The 21878-nt window shown below is 38.1% G+C and overlaps 1 protein-coding gene across 1 annotated transcript in view; it reads left to right on the top strand.

Annotated features, from left to right (window-relative positions):
* The first annotated feature begins 292 nt into the window (after nucleotides 1–292).
* Nucleotides 293–21878, top strand: part of OFD1 (OFD1, centriole and centriolar satellite protein) — a 37057-nt gene continuing 15471 nt past the window's right edge. Inside the window, exons 1-13 of the mRNA XM_008052678.1 lie at nucleotides 293–437; nucleotides 611–709; nucleotides 1852–2052; nucleotides 3316–3384; nucleotides 3472–3502; nucleotides 7807–7914; nucleotides 10556–10692; nucleotides 11336–11509; nucleotides 13774–13880; nucleotides 15958–16077; nucleotides 18042–18115; nucleotides 20161–20252; nucleotides 21275–21464. Coding sequence (XP_008050869.1) covers nucleotides 426–437; nucleotides 611–709; nucleotides 1852–2052; nucleotides 3316–3384; nucleotides 3472–3502; nucleotides 7807–7914; nucleotides 10556–10692; nucleotides 11336–11509; nucleotides 13774–13880; nucleotides 15958–16077; nucleotides 18042–18115; nucleotides 20161–20252; nucleotides 21275–21464 — 1414 coding nt within the window. The 5' untranslated portion in view covers nucleotides 293–425. The remainder of the gene's footprint in view (nucleotides 438–610; nucleotides 710–1851; nucleotides 2053–3315; nucleotides 3385–3471; nucleotides 3503–7806; nucleotides 7915–10555; nucleotides 10693–11335; nucleotides 11510–13773; nucleotides 13881–15957; nucleotides 16078–18041; nucleotides 18116–20160; nucleotides 20253–21274; nucleotides 21465–21878) is intronic.

The following is a 21878-nucleotide window of genomic DNA, read 5'->3' as shown; positions in this document are numbered from 1 at the left end:
CTCTGTGTCCAATCGTTACTCATTCTTTAAAGTCTAACTAAGTCACTCCTCCTCCACAGTTATTTCCAACGAAAACCTACAGCAAGCCCCCAAGAGGGCAGACATTTGCAGGTCGAAAGGCAGTGTGGAGGTACAGGGTAGAGGATGAGCTCCGAGGGGTGAAAACTCGCGGTCCTGCCTTGCCGCCTCCTGCCACCTTTGAGTCGTGCCTGGGTCACGGCTCCTTTCACTTCTGGGAGCCACGGAGAAGTCCGCCTGATTGCTTGAGTTCCTAGTTGGGACTGCGAGACAACGATTCCCTGAGGCAGAGGCAGGGCTCTGAGGGCAGACATTTCCCCTTGTCTTGGGCCTACAGCCCGGGGTGGGCCTGGAACTCAGGCCGCGGCGGGGTTAGCGAGGCGGGCTCGGGAGGAAGCTGACACCTGATGACGGCTCAGGTAGATACACCTGCCCCTCCTCGAGGACAGGCGGAAATGAAGTCTTGTTTGTGTTCGTTAAAGCTCCGTTCCCAGCTGAATCTCTTAGGAATTCCCCGGAGGCTTCTGGACTGTTGTCAGAAATCCACGTTCCCCCCGCCCGCCTGGTAACCTGTAACCGTTTTGTCTTTCAGTCCACCATGCTCCCCAAGGCTGATGTGTTGAGTCAAGATGAACTACGCAAAAAGCTATACCAGACGTTTAAGGATCGGGGCATACTGGACACACTCAAGGTATCAGATTTCATAGATTGTATTGGTGAATTACATTTTTATATTCCTGTATGATTATTTACTCTGACATAATAGTCTCTTGAAAATGAGAAAATGGTGAGTTTGAGTCGTCTTAAAAGAGTATCTTTAAATAATTAATTGTACTAACTTTAAGATAGCGGGTATCACATGATGAACACATTTTAAAGTTAGGCTTGTTTTCTTACTCTGACTTACAGGTTCCTTAATTAATAAGTGGTTTTGTAAGGACATTGACACCATATAGAAAATAATCAAGTGTACTGCTTAATGTGGAAGTTTGGGAAATGAAATTTTTTTCTTTAAAATATATTGAAACGTTTGTTTAATTTCGGCAGCAAATTATATTTGGATCAACAGCCAGGAGTAGGATTGACTCAACATCTCTTCATTACGCTGTGTTTTCCAAAAGCATATTTTACAGTTAAAATGGGAAATTAAGGAAAAATGAGCTTGATTTTTCTCCCTGTGTCCTTCCCCATTGCTTTTGTAGCTTCATAAAATTGCTTCAGACTCATCTGAAAAATACAGAAAAACGTTTAAGGGAGAAAAAAATAATCTCTAATACAACCACTACTTGATATAAGTATGTGTGTACATATCATTCTTAAGTTTAAATTATATGGTGAGCATTTCCCCGTGTCCTTAAAAGTTTCTTGAAATCTTATTTTTCAGTGGCAGCAGGCTCATCTTGGTTGTATGAGTAATATATGTAAGCAGTCCCCATTTGTTCAGTATTTCAGTTATATTCTCCAACAATCCACAGAGGTGAGATAAAGTAGCAGAATTGTTTCCTATACTTGGTATCCTGATCATAAGCTGCCGAAATGGGCTCCTAGGCAAGTGAAGAGAAGAGTCTACAAGGTGTCTGGCTAACTACCAGTTCACTTGAGAGCTGGGGCAATAAAGCTTTTGCCAGAAACCACTGGACTGTTTGTCTCACAGGGCAAGATAAGATGTGCAGGAGAAGGTTCCTAACTTTTGAGCATGGATCTGGACCCATTCTGGAAATAAAAGAAAGGATTCCAGCGAATGTGATAAATCTGTGTATATCTCTACTAACAATCTGCTGCAATTGTCTTCTCTTTTGCTTATTTCTTTCCTTTTTTTTTTTTTTGAGCTAGACTCAACTTCGAAACCAGCTAATTCATGAGTTGATGCACCCTGTATTGAGTGGAGAACTGAAACCTCAGTCCATTTCAGTGGAAGGGAGCACCCTTTTAATAAATGCCTCTAACTCTTTAGTGGCAGATCACTTACAAAGATGTGGCTATGAATATTCACTTTCTGTTTTCTTTCCGGAAAGTGGTTTGGCAAAAGAAAAGGTAAGTGTTTCCTTTTCTATTTGTGAATTTTCTATTAATAATTTTTTCCTCTGATAATTATAAAGTGCTCCATGATAACTAAGTGCTCCTTAACTAGCTAGGTCCATTACTTGTTCATCTTTGAGTTCACATCGCACCTGCACACATTATATGTGTTATATAACAAATGGGAATTAAATTTGATTATTATTAATTCCTTGGTGTATCATTTAGTTTTTTTTTTTTGTAAAATAGTGATATATAGACTCTCTAAATGTTTTAGAGCTAGAATTGATCTTCTGTTCCATGTTGTCTAATGAGACGCTAACATTTCTGTTGAGTATGTGCTATGAGCTTGGCATGTACTAGGCACACTGCAAGTGTTTTGTGTGTTATGGATGAGGAACTGACTCTGGAGAGATGAAGTGATGTGCCCAAGGTCATATAACTTTTAAGTGGCAGTACAGGGCAGTAAATCTAGATCTCTAAAATATGCTTTTTACTAGGCTATAGCCTCTTCAGATATTTCTCCTCTTTGTAATTACATGAGAAGTGAGAAATATATAATTTTAAAAGATTTGTAAAATTCTCAAATATTAAAACATATTTTATGTTTTATCACTTTTTAATTATTTTAGTTATATTTCTTTGCCATTGCCATTGAATTTTCTACTGCTCAAAATTGTTTTTGAACTCATCATTTTGATGCCTTTTAGTGCTTCTGCCATTTTTGGTTTCACCTCTTCCACATAGGCAAGACATTTCCCTTTCAGGACTTTTTTTTTTAATCCGGGGAAACCAAAAAAGTTACCCAGGGCAAGATGGCTGAATAAGGAGGGTGGAACATGGGGGTCATGCTGTTTTTGGTCAGAAACTGCTGAACACTCAGTGAGGTATGGGCAGGTGTGCTCGTACATCACCCATCATGAGATGGGCAAATATATTGAAAGAATCTTCAAAAAAAAATTCATTGAAGCCAAACTCAGCCTCCCACTGATGCTGATGGGTTCCTAGAACACTTACTTAGCAGGGGAAGCCTGTACTACAAAGGACCTGCCCTCTAAAAAAAAATTCCGGTTTATTTTGGGTCCCCTTTGTATGTTTTTTGTAGTTTACTTAACAATATAAAAAGAGCTTCAGTATTGCATTATTAATATAGTTATCATCTTATTTTTACTTCATCTAAAGCTTGTTTATTGATCTCATAGTTAGAAACATATACTAATTTAACATTTAAACATTGATGTAAAGGTATGTCTAATTAGTATCTTTTTTTTTCTTAAGGTATTTACTATGCAGGATCTATTACAACTCATTAAAATCAACCCTGCCTCTAGTCTCTACAAATCACTGGTAGGATTGCTTAGTTTTTATAACCAGCTTTGATTTGTTAATTATGATTGAATAGTTGAATAAAGGTAAAATATTTTCTTTTAACAGATTTCAGAATTTGATAAAGAAAATAGAAAAGGTAGGAGCCTTCATCTGTGTGGAGCTAAACAACATTTTTGTATATACTATTTTCCTTAAAAGTATGGAGCTAATAATTTTTAGGGAGGAAGGTAGGAAATTTAATTTTAATTAAATCATTTAACTTTTCTTGCTGACCATACCTTACCTTTTAAATAAACAACAGTTCATCTGTTGTTCTGACAAATGTAGGTAATTTCCTCATATTTACATTTTTGTAATAACTTTTAGATACTTAGATAAGAAAAGTACAAGCAATATCAAGAGCCCTACAAACAGATTGCAAGATACTCTTTGTAAAATACTGTTTGGAACATTTCTGGAAAAAAAAAAAATTCGAAAAACTAGTAACTTTTAGGCCAGTGTCTATATGTGAAGTATTTTCCTCAAGTACAATTTATAGAGTATTAAATGTATGAGTGCTTAAATAATGAAATACCTGTTTTAGTAATATATGTATTTTTTGTTCTTATATGTTTATACAGACCTGATAAATTGCCTTAATTTTGTCCTTGATGATAACCTTTCAGAGAGTTAATAACTACCATGGGTGCCAAACCATTGGTTAGACTTGAGGATGGGCTTTGTAGCATGAACATAAGCTGGTGACTTACCTTTAATGCATAGTTATTCTTTAGTTCTTTTTAAATAAGCTGTGACATTAGTAGTGGTCCTTTTGTGTTGTTACGGTCTTGGATTTTGTCTGTTGCCAGCACTGCTACTGTCCCCATTAGAACTGTCATTCATTCCTGTTCATCCATTCATTCAGAAATTACTCAGAAAACATTTGAGTACCTACATTCTGCCAACCATTACTCTGTGACTTAATTGCCAGGTTTCTTGGGACTAATGTTAGCAGAGGGTAAGTAAATTGGACCACAAGACATTCTGAGTTTCCTGCACGGTAGACCATTCCTACTGAAGTTCAGTATGGTATATTCTGTATATTATAAGGTATATTGTAAGGTATATTATCCTTAAACATAGTTTTTCACAGTCATGCCCAGTGGCTAACACCTGTAATCCTAGCATTTTGGAAGGCCAAGGTGAAAGGATCACTTGAGTTCAGGAGTTCGAGACCAGCCTGGGCTATATAGTAAGACCTTGTCTCTACAAAAAATTTAAAAATTAGCTGGGCATGGTGGTGCACACCTGTAGTCCCAGCTACTTGGGAGGCTGTGGTGGGAGGCTCACTTGAGTCAAGGATGTTGAGGCTACAGTAAGCCAGGATTACACCACTGCACTCCAGGCTAGGCGACAGAGTGAAACCCTGTCTCAAAAAAAAACAGCTTTTCACCTTTACATAGTCTCTTTAAATGCTTCTGATTCAGAAAGTTATCTGGCTAATACCTTTTGCCAGTTTCACCCAGCATCCCAGTAAAACTGCAAGTCAGTAAAAGTATGAGTAACAGACATATCAGGCATCCTAGTGCCAAAATTTGGATAGAATTATTTGCTAACAATTAAACAGTTACTGTTAAAAAGATTTTTTTCAATTGGTGACTTCCAATGAAGAGATTGAGACCATCTGAAAACATGTAGGAAGATATTTTGTACCCAGTTTCTATCCCCTGAATCAGAGATCTATGGTCTTATCTTATTGTATCTACACTCTGGAGGTGCTGCACTGTTGAACAGTCATATAACTTTTCCCTTAGATTCTATCCACCCATTCTTCCCACCCCTAATTTTTCCTCTCTGAGATAATGATATTCAGAAAATGATGGGCACAAAATTTGGGTGAGTGTTGAAAATTAGGACATTGGCCCTTTATTTTCTGAAAGTTAAAATTTATACCTGTGATTGGCAAAAGAATAGATACATAGGTCAGTGGGACAGAACTAGAGCATCCAGAAGTAGATCCACACAAATGTAGTCAACCGATTTTTTTTACAAAGGTGCAAAGGCAATTCAATAGAGGAAGGATAGTCTATTAAGAAATGGGGTCAGATGCAGTGGCTTGAGCCTGTAATCCCAGCACTTTGGGAGGCCAAGGTGGGGGGATTGCCTGAGCCCACAGGTTCAAGAACTGCCTGGGCAACTTGGCAAGACCTCATCTCTACAATAAATCAAAAAATTAACCAGGCCTGGTAGCGCGCGCCTGTAGTTCCAGCTATTTAGAAGACTAAGGTGGAAGGATTGCTGGAGCCCAGCAAGTCAATGCTGAGGTGGCCATGAGCATGCCACTGCACTCCAGCCTGGGTGATGGAGTGAGACTCCAACTCAAAAAAAAAAAAAAAATTAAAAGAAATGGTGCTGGAAGAATTGGGCATTCATACACACAGAAATGAACCTAGACACAGATCTTACACAAAAACGAACTCAAAATGAATCATAGACCTAAATGGAAAATGCAAAACTATAAAACTTCTAAGTGGAATCAGAAAATCTATGTGACTGGGTTTTGTGGTGAGCTAGAACACCAAAAACAATTATATCTGAAAGAACAGACGATCAGTTAGACTTTATTACAATTTAAAACTCTCTGTAAAAGACACTGTTAAGAGAATGAAAAAACAAATTACAGACCAGGAGAAAATATTTGCAAAACTCATTTCTGATAAAGGATTTGTATCCAAAATATACAAAGAACTTTCAAAACTCAACACTAATAAAACAACCCAACTTTTTTAAAAAGCAAAGGCAACTTGCCAAAGAAGATATATAGATGGCAAATAAATGTAGAAAATATGCTTGCCATGATTTGTCATTAGGGAAATACAGATCAATTAATCTCACAACAGTGAGATTCCACTGCGCACTATTAGAATGGCTAACATCCAAAACACTGACACCACCAAATGCTGGTGAAACTGGAGCAACAGGAACTCTCATTCATTGCTGGTGGGAATTCAAAATGGGGCTGTCACTTGGGGAGACAGTTTGGTAGTTTCTTACAAAGCTGAACCACAGTCTTACCATACAATCCAGCAGTCATACTTCTAGGTATTTGCTATCTGATTTGAAACGTTTGTCTACACAAACACCTGAACATATGTTTTAGCAGCTTTTTCCTAATTGCCACAAATTAGAAGCAACCAAGATGCCCTGCTGTAGGCGAACGGATAACTAAGCTGTGGTACATCTATACAATGGAATATTACTATCTCACAGGAGTGAGTTGTCAAGCCATTTAAAAATATAAAATAACTAAGTAAACATTGTTCATGAAAGAAACCAGTCTGAAAAGGCTACATATTATATGATTCTGTTTATATAACATTCTGGAAAAACAAAAATAGTAATATATTTAGACCAATTTTATTTATTTTTCCTGAGTTGGAGTCTCCTTTGTTGCCTGGAGTACAGTGGCGTGATCACAGCTCACCACAACCTCGACCTCCTGGGCTCAGGCAATCCTTCCACCTCAGCCTCCTGAGTAGCTGGGACTATAGGTGTGCACCACCATGCCCGGCTAATTTTTAAAATATTTTTGTAGGGTTGGGGAGTCTCACTATGTCGCCGAGGCGGGTCTTGAACTCCTAGGCTCAAGCAGTCATCCTGCCTTAGCCTCCCAAAGTGCTGAGATTACAGGCGTGAGCTACCATGTCTGGCCTAGACCAGTTATTTTTAAAGAATATACTTAACTTGATGGAGATTTAGTGGTTTTATTGTTGCCTTTTTGCCATTAGAGGCAATCAGTGTGCAGTGTGCACCTTTGTGCCCTTGTAAAAGTGTTGCTGTATAAATTCATGGGAGTGGGATGACTAGGTTAAAGGTTACATGCATTTTGAATATACCTAATCACTGACAGATTTCCCTCCCAAGTGAATGAGCATGGCTATATCTCCACTCCCTTGCCAACACTTAACATTATCAAAATTTTGATCTTAACGATATTATAGGGAAAATATGGTTTCTCTGTTACATTAATTTTCATTTATGATTTTCATATTCAACATTTTAAAACGTTATTCATGTTTATTTGACTTTTTTCTGCAAACTGTTCATATCTTTCCCCAGTTTTCTATTTTCTTTTCCTGATTTGTAAGAACTCATTGATATGAAAATTAGTCTTCTATTTTATTGTAGACATTTTTTCAGTGTATCATTTGTCTTTTTATTTGATTTTATTCCATATACAAGCTTTTAATTTTTATGTAGTTAGATTTATAAATATTTCTTTTTATTCCTTCCAGGTTTTGTGTCATGTTTGGAAAGGCTTCTCCTCAGAAATTATTCTTAAAATGGCATATATGTATATAAAAAAATGATAATATTATAAAACAAAGAATGTATAAACAGTGACTGAGCAATAGTTGAAAGAAAATTCTGGAACAAAACTGTATACCTTGTGTTTTTTAGGTTTTCTTATGCATTTTTTAAAAGAATTGGCAGACTATCATCAAACTAAAGAGATTTGTGATACAGAAACTCAGACAAGTTCGACATTTCCTAGCAAATACTCCCTGGGTAATTATAGCCTGCCTTCTTAAGTTTAGTTTTGCTATTTGCTTTTTGAATGAAGGAAATTAACAGACTTATCATATTGTTTGGGGGTTCCTTGAACTGGAGGAATGCAACCTGCAGGCAACGAGGGAATTCATTTCTTCTGGAATCATGTTGCTGGGAGGGACCAGGAATTGCTGTCTAGTGTTGTTCTCTATCCTCACGAATGCCAGGGCTACATTGACCAAACAGTGCAGGTATCCAAAGGCCCACATTCTTCCTTGTTTGTTGGGTTTGACCTCTCTTAACTGGGAGGCTCTTCTTTCATGTGTTGTCTAACTTTATGTCATAGCCACTAAGTTAGAAGATCATAGACTATTTGCTTTGCAAAGAACTAGGAAAATCACTGGTTTATCATTTCTTATTTTATTATACTTTATTTTATTTTAATTGTGGAATACATGTGAGGATTTGCTACATAAGTAAATTGCATGTAGGTGAGGTTTGGGCTTCATGCCCTCTCTCCATGTAGCAGTGGACTTGGTACTCCAATGGGTGGTTGTGTACCCCTTATCCCCCCCCTTTTTTTTTTTAGCAGTGCCCAGTGTCTGTTACTCCCACCTTTGTGCCTGTGTGTCCAATGTTTAGTGCCCACTTATGAGTGAGAACATGTAGCATTCTGTTTTTTGTTTCTGTGATATTTCACTTGGAATGGTGGTCTCCAGCTATATACATGTTGCTGCAAAGGACATGATTTTGTTCTTTATGGCTGCATAGTATTTCATTGTGTACATTTACCACATTTTCTTTATCAAATCCACTTTCAATGGATTTTGGGTTGGTTCCATGTTTTTGCTATTACCATCACTTCATTTTGTAGTGGAGGAAACTGAGGTACTCAGAGGAAGAGCAGCTTGGAAACACCTAGTCTGCAGCAGAACTAATAGTAAAGTCCAAGTTCTCTGGTGCATGATCCAGAGCTTTTTGTGCTATACGGCCTTTCTACAATACCACCCTGCCCTTCAGTTTTATGCTCAGTAGAGATGGTAAACAGCTGTTTAAAATGTTGTGTTTAATTGATTTATTGGCCCTTCCTTACTCTTAAACAGAAATAGTGCCTTTAACTTGTAAGAAATAGTTCATAATTTACAAATAACAAAAACAGAAAAAACAACTTGTATGACTAGGATTTTACTTATGTGTAGGTTTAATTCCATTAGAAACACATTATAGGCTGGTTATAAAGCAGTGCTACCCAATAGTGTGAGTCACATAGGTAATTTAAAATTTTCTGGTAACCATAGCTAGAGAATAAAAACAAACAGGTTAAATTTGTTTTAATAATATATTTAACCCAATACCTCCAAAAATATTATTTCAACATAAATGCAACATAAAAAATAAAAAATAGCATTGAGATATTTTACATTTCTTTTTTGTGCTAACTCTTTTAAATCTGGCATGATTTTTATACTTGGAGCACATCTTAATTCAGACTGGTTGCATACCAAGTACTCAGTGGCCACATGTGACTGGAGAGTCCTGTATTGGATAACATAGTTAGAGCATTTGGGAAATACAGAAAAGTAGATGGAAAAACTTGTCTAAAGTCATGCCTACCAGAGACAAACGCTGTCAATATTTTAATCTACTTTTGCCAGCCCCCCCTTTTTTTTCTGTATATACTTTTTGGTGGGTGTTATCCATAGTTGAGATTGTACTCTGGGTTCAGGTTTGCACTCTGCTATGTGGTTGATTCACAGTTGGTTTGAGAACCACTGGCCTAATGGAAGATAGAGTCAGTAGACCTTGCCTTATTTCTGGTTATGGTGTTATATAGTTGCTTAACCCTCTGGCGGTCATCTAAACTATATTGATATTTGTTCTTTTTCTGTGAAGTGGATGGGTTGAAATACATGACCTTTGATTTTTTTCAAAGTTGTTGTTTTGACTGTATAAGTCAACTTTAATCAAAGTCCAATTAAGTGGCCAACCATGGTGGCTCATACCTGTAACCCCAGCACTTTGGGAGACTGAGGCAGTAGGATCACTTGAGGTCAGGAGTTCAAGACCAGCCTAGGCAACATAGTGAGACCTCATCTCTACAAAAAAAAATTTTGAAAAAATTAGTCAGGTGTGATGGTGCATGCCTGTAGCCCGGCTGCTTGAGAGGCTGAGGTAGGAGGATTGCTTGGGCCCGGATGTTTGAGACAGCAATGAACTATGATCTCACCAGTGTGCTCCATCCTGGGCAACAGAGTGAGACCCTGGCTTTAAAATAAAATAAAAGTCCAATAAAGAGCTCTCTGCCTTGACACTTAGAGACTGGAAAGAGACTCCAGTATTTTCTGACTTAAATTGTACTCTTTGTTTTCTTTTTTCCCTCAAATTTTATGAACCTTTTGAAGTATACATAAACAATTTTACAGTGAACACTTGTATGCTCAACCCCTGGATTTCACCATTACATTTATATTAAACCTGCTTCAGCATTTATCTGTCCATCCATGAATCCATCTTAATTTTTTTTATGTATTTTAAAACAAACTGCAGACATCCTTAGGGTTTCCCCTAAGTATACGCTTTACTTTCAAACAGAGGTCTGGCCTCTTGTACACCTGACCTGTTTTATATAGCCTAATTTGATGTGTGATTGTTTTAATAGCTGAGAAGCTTCGGCTGATTGATGATCAGTTTGCAGATGCTTACCCTCAGCATCCCCAGTTACAGTCTTTAGAAATAAAGCTAAATGAATATAAGAGAGAAATAGAAGAGCAACTTCGTGCAGAAATGTGTCAAAAGGTAAGTTTTATCTTGCTGTTGTTAACAAGAGTGATGTTTTTGCTTGTCTTCTAATGTCTTAATCTTAGATATATGGGAAAATATCCAGAACTTTTATTAAAGAATAGGATACTTGGCCAGATGTGGTGGTTCATGCCTGTAATCCCAGCACTTTGGGAGGCTGAGGCAGTAGGATTGTTTGAGGCCAGGAGTTCGAGACAAGCCTAGGCAACATAGCAAGACCTTGTCTTTACTGTCAAATTAGTTGGACGTGGTGGTGCATGCCTGTAGTCCCAGCTACTCAGTAGACTGAGGCAGAAGAATCACCTGAGCCTAGGAGGTTGAGGCTGTGGTGATCTGTGATCTGATCGCGCCACTGCACTCCAGTCTTGGTGATAGAGTGAGACTCTGACCAAAAAAAAAAAAAAGAATAGGAGACTGTACTGTTGTGCATATTATTTTTATTTCCAATGGATGTTATTTGTTTATGTTTTTTGAATGGATCCTTCAGATACAGTGAATGATATAAAACTAAAGATAAATTAAACTGAATATGACATATATGGACAGAGCATTAATATTAAACCTAACCATGGAGAGAGAATTTGTTACTATTTATTTAGTATAGTCTTTGGTATTTTTAATTGATGTGATCCATTTGCAGTTGAAGTTTTTTAAAGAAACTGAAATAGCAAAAATGAAAATGGAGGAGAAAAGAAAATATGAGAAGGAATTAGCTGAGTTCCGGAATGATTTTGAAAAAGCTTGTCAAGCAAAATCTGAAGCTCTCATTTATCGGGAAAAGAATACTCTTGAGAGAATTCAAAAGCACCAGGAGGTAATATTTACAAATAATTTACTGGGCGCCTGTTTCCTGTAGCTGTTAGCAGGTTGGCCCAAGATCCAGGAATGAGACGGGACAATTGATGGAACAAGGCCCTAGAGGAGCATTAGGGACTGGGGCCAAGAGTGCAAATAGTAGGATGGGCATTGAGAAGGATACTCAGACTGCTTTCCTTTGAGACTGGAGGGAAAGAACTGCTGAGGTGAATATTCATGTGGGGATTATGAAAAACTCACACTTTATAAACTCCATCTTCTCAGGCAGATGAGAGGACTGGATAATGGGTTGTAGTAGCAACTTGGAGATGTAAAGCAGATGCTGTGAGTAAGGGAACAGCTCTTTAAAGCAGAGAGGGATAACAGAACTGTGTTGAGGGCCCAGCTGGGGGCAGGGGCCTGGAACTGAGAGAGATCAAACCACATGCTGGTTTTGAGTGAGTTTTCTGTTCTAGCTCTGGGGAGGATTTGTGATTTGTAAGCATCTCTCTCTTTCTGCCCCTTTCCATGAGGGCAGAATGATAGAGGTGCTGAGGGGTAGAGCTTTGCAGAGCTTAATTTATTTGACTTTAGAAAGGCAGCCTATTTAATTGAAGACCCTGGGGCTCTACTGGGTGGTGAAGAGAACCAGAGGAGAGGGCAGGTGGTGTTAGGGGAAAAGGGAGGGTTACATAGCAGTCTCAGCAATTAAGGAATAGGTCTGGAGAGACTGGCATGTGGAAGAATATGGATGGACCAAGAGCAGAGAGTTGCAGGGTGATGTTTGGAGACTGGAAACCAAAGGCAGCATGCTGCCATTGTAGGAAGCCACAGAAGTAAGCAAGGGTGAAGTTGCCTGGGGTAGAGTCCAGAGCCACGTGGCTGTTTGGTCGGCACCTGTGAAAGTAACTGGACAGGAAGTGGAGATGTTGAGGAGTGGCAGGGAGTCCATATGGGCAGGAGGATTGGATCCACTCCTTGGTGAAAACGTGTTCCTTCCCCAAGGGCGTGTCTTAGACCAGATTAGATTTCCAGCACTATTTCCAATATATGTCCAGAACTAATGCTGTCAGGAAATGTTGAAAGTAGGAGGGCTTTCCTTTGGTTGGAATTTCTCAATAATACCTAGTCATTTAATGCTAGTGCACCTTCTCTACAATTTTGTATAGTGTTTCTGAGAATTTCAACTTTAAAGATAAATATTGAAAGCACAGATCTTTGAGATGATTAGATTATATTTGCTCCAAATGTGGCTTATTTGAAGGCTATGAAGAAGATTGCCGTCCTCATAAAAAGCATCATGCCTTTATTCCTTCCCCTTCTTTCCCTGATAAAACAGTGCTGTTCTTCAAGACCCAGCTTGAGTATTACCTCAGTGACGCCTTCTTTGACACCCCCGAGTGACTCATTCAGGCCTCATTCCTACATGCAATCTTTATGTACTTGGGTACACATCCTAGTATGATTGTTTCTCTCTTCCTGACTAAACTGTGAGATCCTTAAAGATACGGACTGTATCTTATCCACCTTTTTATATCCAGCTCCCAGGGTGGTGCTTGACATGTGATAGATAGATAGAAAAATTTTGCTTAGTGAACACATAAACGGAAGGATGACCCATTAGTTCAGGAGTTCATATGAGCTTGCTGACACTGACACCACCCCCAAAATCATGGAGAGTCTATTCTTTTGGAGTTTTGTTACTGAATGCATATTTTGTTTAACCTTTTTTCCTGAAGATATCAAAAAATTTTTTTCCAAGTTTAAAAAAAATTTTATTTTAAAGATGTGGGGTACAATTCAGGGTTAGGTATAAAAATGTTCATTAATGCACGTACCCTTGTTGATGAGGTGTGCCCCCTCACCCAGCAGATTTCCACTGCTGCCAATCCCGCCCCTGCCCTCCCCTGGCAGTTTCCCACTACTGCCAATCCTTTCTTTATAGTATTGCGATAATTGTTCAAGGTCTGATATTATCAAAATTTAAGTAAGGGCATGAGAGATGTTAAAGAACCAAGCAGAATAATTAGACAAAGGATGCTAGGAATAGAGAGTAATGTAGTTTAACAGTCATTGAGGGAATCATTCTTTGTGTGTAAGGGAGTAAATTTTTATGCAGCTAAAATAGGCAGAAGGCACACCTGGAATTGGAATCTCTTGAAGGTGAAATTTTTACCCTAAATATATGTATTTTGATTGTTTTCTGGAATTTAGGAAGCTGTGTATTAGCTCAAATCTATTTTCTTTAGCTTGCTTGCTAAAAATTAATGCTTTCCTATGCAGATGGAAACAAAAGAGATTTATGCTCAAAGGCAGCTTCTCCTAAAAGATATGGATGTGCTAAGAGGCAGAGAAGCAGAGCTGAAGCAAAGAGTTGAAGCTTTTGAATTGTAAGTAATGCATGTTCTTTTGGGATATTCAGAATGATGAGATTAAAAAGAATTACTAAATATATGACTAAACGTTCTAATATTAAGTGCCAGGTAGAGTTCTTGGTTGTAAAGGTGATATCAACTATCATCTGAAGGTACAAGTTAAGAGGAACAAACACTAGGGTTTTGCTTTTAAAACATTCGACATGAGATGAAAAGCAGAATGGGTGAGAAACCATCAGCCTACAGTAACACCAGACAGATAATTGGGAGAGGCTAAGAATGCTTGAGCAGATCACATGTTTTGCAGTTCCACTTAGCCATTCAGATCTGATAGTTTCATGTATGTGTGGTGACTGAATTCCATATACCCAGATCTGTAGTGTTTACCTGCTTCGTGCTCTAAGAGGAAATGTGGTGGTCTGACTTGACTTGTACTAGGTGAAATTATTTCTCTCGTGTGTTACTCACTTTTTCTAAGTGCTCACAAGTGTTTCATCCTTTGAATCTTGCCCAGGATTGATAGCAAACTCACCTATCTGCATTTTTGGAATAAGCCTTCTTTCCCATCTGGAATCTGCTATTAATTAACACCCATAGATACCCCAGGAATCTTAGTTCATTAAAGAATTTGTCTCCATCTTCGCTAATGTTTTCTCACTTCTGTAGGCTTTATTCGTTTGATTTCAACTCTCTTGTCTGCCTTACTCTCCTTTTGGCAGCACTGAAGAGGTATATTGATCAAGAGAGAGAAAAGAAAAGGAACACAATTTGGGCAGAGAGAGTTCATTACTTACCTCCGCTTCCTCTGTTGTTCTTCCCCACTTGTAAGCGTATAAGCTAAGTAAGTGTAGTTTACTGCTTCATGGCTCTCCAGCTTACCAGCAGAGGGAGCTAATACATATAACCTTTACCTGTTTTTGGCCTAATCAGCATTCTGTAGCACTTCTCAGGATAGCTGGATCTCAGTACCTGTGAACCTGGCTCAGGACTTGGTGCTGTGGTTGACATAAAGTCTCACTATGAAGACCATTCCATTCTTCAGTATTTGGAAACCCTGATTGATCTATCTTTTGCTTTCTCTTTTGCCATTCTTTTCAAGATTCAGTCAGTAGTTGTTTTTAAAGAAACTAATTCTCACTATGTTGCTTGGGCTGGTCTTGAACTCCTGGGCTCAAGCAATCCTCCTGACTTAGGCTCCTGAGTAGCTTATATTATAGGTGTGTACCATGGCATCTGGCTAAAGATGATAGATTATAAAACAACAAAAACAAATCTTCTGTCTTTAATATCTGTGGACTAATTGATTAAATCCCACAGTTAGAAACAGCATTATAAGCTGGGCTCAGTGGCTCAGCCTGTAATCCCGTGCTTTGGGAGGCCGAGGTGAGTGAATTGCCTGAGCCCACGGGTTCGAGACCCGCCTGGGCAACTTGGTGAGACCTCATCTCTACAATAAATCAAAAAATTAGCCGGGCATGGTAGCGCGCGCCTGTAGTTCCAGTTCTACTTGGAAGGCTGAGGCGGAAGAATCCCCAGAGCCCAGCAGGTCGAGGCTGCGGTGGCCGGGAGCTGCCACTGCACTCCAGGCGACAGAGTGAGACTCCAACTCAAAAAACAAAAAAAAAAAGAAAGAAAGAAAGAAAAGAAACAGCATTATAGAAGATTCAAGCACATAAGTACACTAACTTTTGTTTTTAACTTTGTAACTTATATTATTCTTTCACCCCAGAGTTGATTTTGGCCATTTATCACCTATAACTATTGTTTAAGTGTGAATTATCTTCTGTGAGGAACCACTTTGGTCTTGACTCTTGCCTACTTCCCTCAGCCAGATGCCACCATCCGGCTCCCTCTGCTACTTTTGATCCACTGTAACTAGGTCAGCTCATAAAATATGTGGAGGACTTCTGGCTCTTTCCTTTTACTTCCCAGTAGTAACAGATTTATTCTTTTGAACTAAAAACATGTTTGTTTTTTTTCTAAAATTGTTACCTCGGGCATTGTAGTGTGTGTGTGTGTGTGTGTGTGTGTGTGTGTGTGTGTGTGTGTGTGTATATATATTTTTTTTTTTTTTTTTTTTTTTTAATTTCAGGACCCAGAGACTCCAAGAAGAAAAATATAGAAGCATGAATGAGACACTTAGGAGACGGGAGCAGAATATAAAGAGTATTGAGGAGACCTATGACCAAAAGCTCAAGAATGAACTTCTAAAGTAATTGTTTGGCATGCTTAAAGAAATAATATGTTTAAATTAAAGTGGTGGAAACATGACAAAAACTGATGAAGTAATCTTACGACTGCCATTTTTGGCAAAATTTAGTGTTTGGGGGAAAAAAATTCTCATTGGTAGTCAATCCTTCCTCGTAAGGATTTGAGTTAGGATAGTTTTGAAAAGACATCATATAGAGAATCACATCCTCTGCTCTTACTCAGAGCTTCTTTAACCTTAATTGAGAGCCTGTGATTTGCTTTACTTTTTAGGGCACCCTGTGACCTGCTTGGCTTGCACAGTTGATAAGGAGTAAAATTGGAATTATAATCACTTTTAGACAGCTCTTTCTCTACCCCACTGTACTGCCACTAAGATGGATATATCTAACAATTTATAAATTACTGTACTTAGTGGTCATAATATTTGTCAATGAACATGTGCCTTGTATTCCTTCAAGATTCTACAAAGCCAGAATCAAAAGAAAAGAACAAAAATTAAAAATTAACTATGTAAAGCAAAAAGTGACATAAGGAAAGGAAAACATGGATAACTGTGGTTACTTTGGCTTTCCTGTCATCTGAGTTTTGTGTACCAATGAATAAATCTTGGAGCAAAGACTTTATGCCCATCTGGTAACTTTTTCTTCAGTGGGCAGTATAGCATCTGACACATAAAAAGTGCTCAGTTAATATCAGAAACAAAAAACTGAATACTGCATATTCTCACTCCAGTGGACCCTAGACACTGGGCACATGAGCACAAAGGCAGGAACACCTGGCCCTGGGCACTCCTAGCAGGGGGAGGAAAGAAGAGGGGATGAGAGACCTATGAGCACCCATTGGGTACCAGGTCCACTATGTAGCAAATCCTCACATGCACCCTACAACTCTAAAATAAAAATTTAAAAATAAAAATAAAAATTTTAAAAAGTACTCAGTTAATATTTTTTGTAAATATGTAGTGAAAAGATAACTCAAGTGCTCTGGGCATTTCTAATTTGGCCTCTTTTTAATGCCTTCCCCATAATTTGTCATTGCTGTTTCATTATGTAGTACTGGCAAAAGTTTTTTGAGGTTATTCTGCAAACAAATTCTATTGTTAAAAAGAAATACAGCAGCTTTTTCATTTATTGATTTTGGAACAATGAATTTTATCCACATATTTTATGTCAGCTCCTGTACTGAAGTAGCAACACTGAGGTACCTGTAGCTGCTGAACTTTTAGAAATAAATGAATAAAAGTGTTAATTTTACATGGTTATGGTTATTAACTGTTTGGTATCCTTGTGACATCTTCCACAGCCTGGAAGGAGTCTGTCTTTGGGGATCCTCATATGACTTTGGCAAGGGTTGGAGTTTGGAGGATATTCACCACAGGAGTGCTTCTCTTTCCTTTCTCCCATCTCAGAACCAGAAGGGCAGCTGGTAACAGCTTGGAAAGAGAAGTAAAACTCTGTGAAAATGTGCTTTTGGTATCACTAATCCAGATCTAATGCTCTTGGCAATTGGCTCTCAAGACCGCTTAGCCCCTGAGAGCGAAACTTCTTATACCTTGGTTGGGAGTGGGGAGATGATACAGATGGATTGAAAGTGACTGCCTACTTATCATTTGGGATTGAGTCTGTGATGTGCTGTGTCAGTTTAACTTAATTTACCTCTTTGCTCTTAGTGTCAGTCGTGACCAAATGAAAAGCGATTGCTTTCAGTAACCTCATGATAACACCACCTTTCATTTTGTGTGATTGAGTTTTGGGACCCAGTTTACAGGATCAGGGAAGGGTTTTACTGGACCTTTTATATTCAGAATTGAGATCCCTGGCCTTAGTACTGAGAGACTTTGCAGTTTACGCATTGTGGTGTTCAGAGGCCTCAGGTGTCCCTGTGCCATAGATAAACTCCTGTATTCATAGCAGCCTTTTCAGGAAGGTGACTAAGAAACTCATTTTTAGTCATTCTGATTCTCAGGTATCAACTTGAACTAAAGGACGACTACATCACTAGAACTAATAGACTGATTGAAGATGAAAGGAAGAATAAAGGTGATGCTTGGGATAGGGGACTATATTTTTCAGTTCTGCTTTTCATTAGCCTGGCTAATTTTTTTTTTTTTTTTTTTGTAGAGACAGAGTCTCACTGTGTGCACAGGCTGGTCTCAAACTCCTGGGCTCAAGCAATCCTCCTGCCTCAGCCTCCCAAAGTGTTAGGATTACAGGCGTGAGCCACCATGCCTGGCCAACAAATTATGTTTTTATGATGTATCTACATATATTTATGTTAGATGAAGTGAAAACTACAAAATAGTAACAGGCAGATCTTTGTCTTCAAGGAAGTTAAGTGCTGTGGGTATTAGGGCCCTGTGCTCTGAGCAGGTGGTGTAACTATAGATTATTAGCTTCCTAAATTGAATCTGTTTTATATTGTAAAAAATATATGGTTTACACTGCCTTGTCTCTACAAAATTGCACATTTTGTAATTTTAATTTTATAAATGTTTTTTAAAAAATCATTGTCTTTTACTACCTGTTTGGAAATCTTCATATTTAATTTTTTTTTTCTTTTTGAGTCAGGATCTCATCCTGTCATGCAGGCTAGAGTACAGTGGCATGATCACAGCTGACCACAGACTGGACCTTCTGGGCTTAGCTGATCCTTCTGCGTCAGTCTCCCGAGTAGCTGGGACTACAGGCGTGTGCCACCATACCCAACTAAGTTTTTATTTTTTTTTAATAGATGAGGTCTTGCTATGTTGCCCAGGCTGGTGTTGAACTCCTAGGCTCAAGCAGTCCTCCTGCCTCAACCTCTCAAAGTGCTGGGATTACAGGTGTGAGCTACCGTCCCCAGCCATGTTTAATATTTTGTATATTTACAAAGTCCAGTGATTTATCATCAGTATTTTATCTAATATATTTTGACAAATAAATCTATGACTGTCAAGAAGGTAACAACTACTTACTGCCACTGGGTACATATTACTCCTAACCATGAGAGGCTTTATCTTTTATTTATGGAAAATTGTATTTTAACCTCTGTGTTCCCTGTGACCTAGTTTCTTATTTCTTTTACTTTTAATATATTTTTATGCTTTATAGTATTTTTACTTGATATGTAACTTTCTAAACTCTTACATGCATTCAAGGATAGAAGTTGAATAATTTTTAAATCTTCAGATATTTTATATTCAATATATTTCTAGGAGATTGCCTGTAACAAGAAGTTGAACTTTTGGTGGAAATTTCAAACAGATTCTTGGGAGTAAACCAGGTCTTGGTACCTGATACTGACAAGACACCCAATGTGTGGCTTCTTCTTTTGCTGCTATATTGTGGAAACGAATACCTTCTTTTATGGATTAGTACCATCATGTACTTAACAAAATATGGAATTTTTGTTTGTTTGTTTGGAGTTGTAGTCTCAATCTGTCATCCAGACTGGCATGTAGTGGCACGATCACAGGTCACCACAGCCTCAACCTCCTGGACCCAGGTGATCCTTTTGCCTCAGCCTTTTGAGTAGCTGGGATTACAGGTGTATGCTACCACGCCTGGCTAATTTTTTAAATTTTTTTGTAGAGACAGAGTCTCACTGTGTGCACAGGCTGGTCTCAAACTCCTGGGCTCAAGCAGTCTTCCTGCCTCAGTCTCCCAAAGTGTTGGGATTACAGGCGTGAGCCACCATGCCCGGTCAACAGATTATGTTTTTATGATATATCTACATATATTTAAGTTAGATGAAGTGAAAACTACAAAATGGTAATTATAAAATAGTAACAGGCAGATCTTTGTCTTCAAGGAAGTTAAGCACTGTGGGCATTAGGGCCCTGTGCTCTGAGCAGGTGGTGTAACTTTGGTTAGCATGTGCAGCAGGTGGAATTTCACCACTTATATGAAAGTTATAACTTCACATCACATCATCTGTTGGGTAACGGTTTATTCCTTACTTGTCTGCAAAAGTTTTGACCCCTGTATCTGCAATTTTCAATTATGAAATAATGGCCATTAGGTCTGACATACTGGCCATAAATATTAAATAGCTTTTGTATTCACTGGGAAAACATGATGTTTAATTTGTGGGTTCTTTCTTTCAGAAAAAGCTATTCATTTGCAAGAGGAGCTCATAGCTATTAATTCAAAAAAGGAAGACCTCAGTCAGTCTCTAAATCGTGTGAAAGAACTTGAGGTAATTGTTAAGCCTATTGTTTTTGAAATAGATTTTAAGCAATATGTGAAACTGTAGTTTTAGTCATACATAATTTATCTTAAGTCATCCTCATGATATGTTTGGACTGTTTTTTGTATGACTAACGAGGTGATGGCTGAAGTTAATTCAATAGTTCTTAATTTCAACGGATGTCACTTGTGGGTCCTAGAATCCTGTTTGAATCCTTTCTGTTCCTCTTACTGCTTTGGGTGCCTTGGGCAAGTTCTGTGACCACAGATTTTTGATCTGTGAACTCCATGATATTTTCCACTTCGTATAGTTGTTGAGGGAGTTCAGTGAGCTAACTTATCTGCCTTGCCCATGGCAGGTGGCCAATACTTATTAGTTTCTACCTCAGCCTTTTCTCTCATTCCCATCAGCAGCACGTAAAAATTTCTATTGCTGTATTATCTTACAGATTAAAACAAAATGAAATGCATTTTTCCCCCATGCCACTGTTTCTTTGTTTCTGTTCATTAATGTGTTGGCTGTCTAAAGGAAAAAGCTGGAACTTTAGGTATTTAAAACATATTTTGTATATAAAACTTATTTTTGCAACTGTGATGGCTTATTTATTTGATATCTTTGTAGACTTTTGTACTTAAATATGAGATATATCATGCTAAGAAAAGGAAAGCACATCACAGCATGTTAGAGATCATTTTTATCTCACCTTTTTATGTTTAAATATATATATGGCTACAATATGTGATTGTTACTGAGTCCTTGACTGCATCTAGAAAATGATGTGATACTCGTAATCAGAAGAGTACTTCTGCTTCATTAGATGGGTCTATAGAATTCAAGGTAGATGAACTTCTGTCCCAACTCTAGGGCAAAAGCTAACTTTCAGTATTATAGTTAGGGTCTTGTTGCAGAGAACCAAACTTCCATCCAGTGACTTTAATTAAATTGTGACACTTCATTTAAAGAAGGCTGCTTTTACTTTTACAGTACTGTAAAGTCATTATTCAAATAAAGCTTTCCTTTTTCAATTTCAGCTTGAGTTAGAGTCTGTCAAAGCCCAGTCTTTGGCAATGACAAAACAAAACCACATGCTGAATGAAAAGGTTAAAGAGATGAGTGATTATTCACTACTAAAAGAAAAGAAACTGGAGCTTTTGTTACAGAATAAATTACTTAAACAACAACTGGAAGAGAGCAGAAATGAAAACTTGCATCTCCTAAACCGTATGTCTTTATTTTCTTAATTTGTATGTTTAGTAATTCATATTAGGTCAGTCAGTATTATAAAACTGTGCTTTGTACTGGTAAGGGGAACCTAAATTGGGAAGATTTTACAAAAACCAAGTTTCTCAGATTAAAAGTACTTCCTTTTTGCTTGTTATTTCATAGTTATTAATTACAGCATTACTATAAGAAAAAATATTTTTAAACTCTACAAATCTGCCTCTCTGGATGGTATCCAGGCTCTCTTTGCCCTCTGACTGCTGACTGGATTTGACCATGGGGGAGGGACACCAGCAAGAGCTTGGAGAGAGAGAGGAAAGGGAGGTCAAGGTTGTTGTTATCTCCACCCTCACCCTACCCCTACTCCCTCATTCATTGGCCCTAGTCTGGCCATTACAACCTTCAGCCAAGCGA

This window comes from Carlito syrichta, unplaced genomic scaffold, assembly GCF_000164805.1.
Source record: "Carlito syrichta isolate Samal-C Ts95f unplaced genomic scaffold, Tarsius_syrichta-2.0.1 Scaffold71963, whole genome shotgun sequence".
Lineage (NCBI taxonomy): Eukaryota > Metazoa > Chordata > Mammalia > Primates > Tarsiidae > Carlito > Carlito syrichta.
This window is presented reverse-complemented; position numbering and strand designations above follow the sequence as displayed.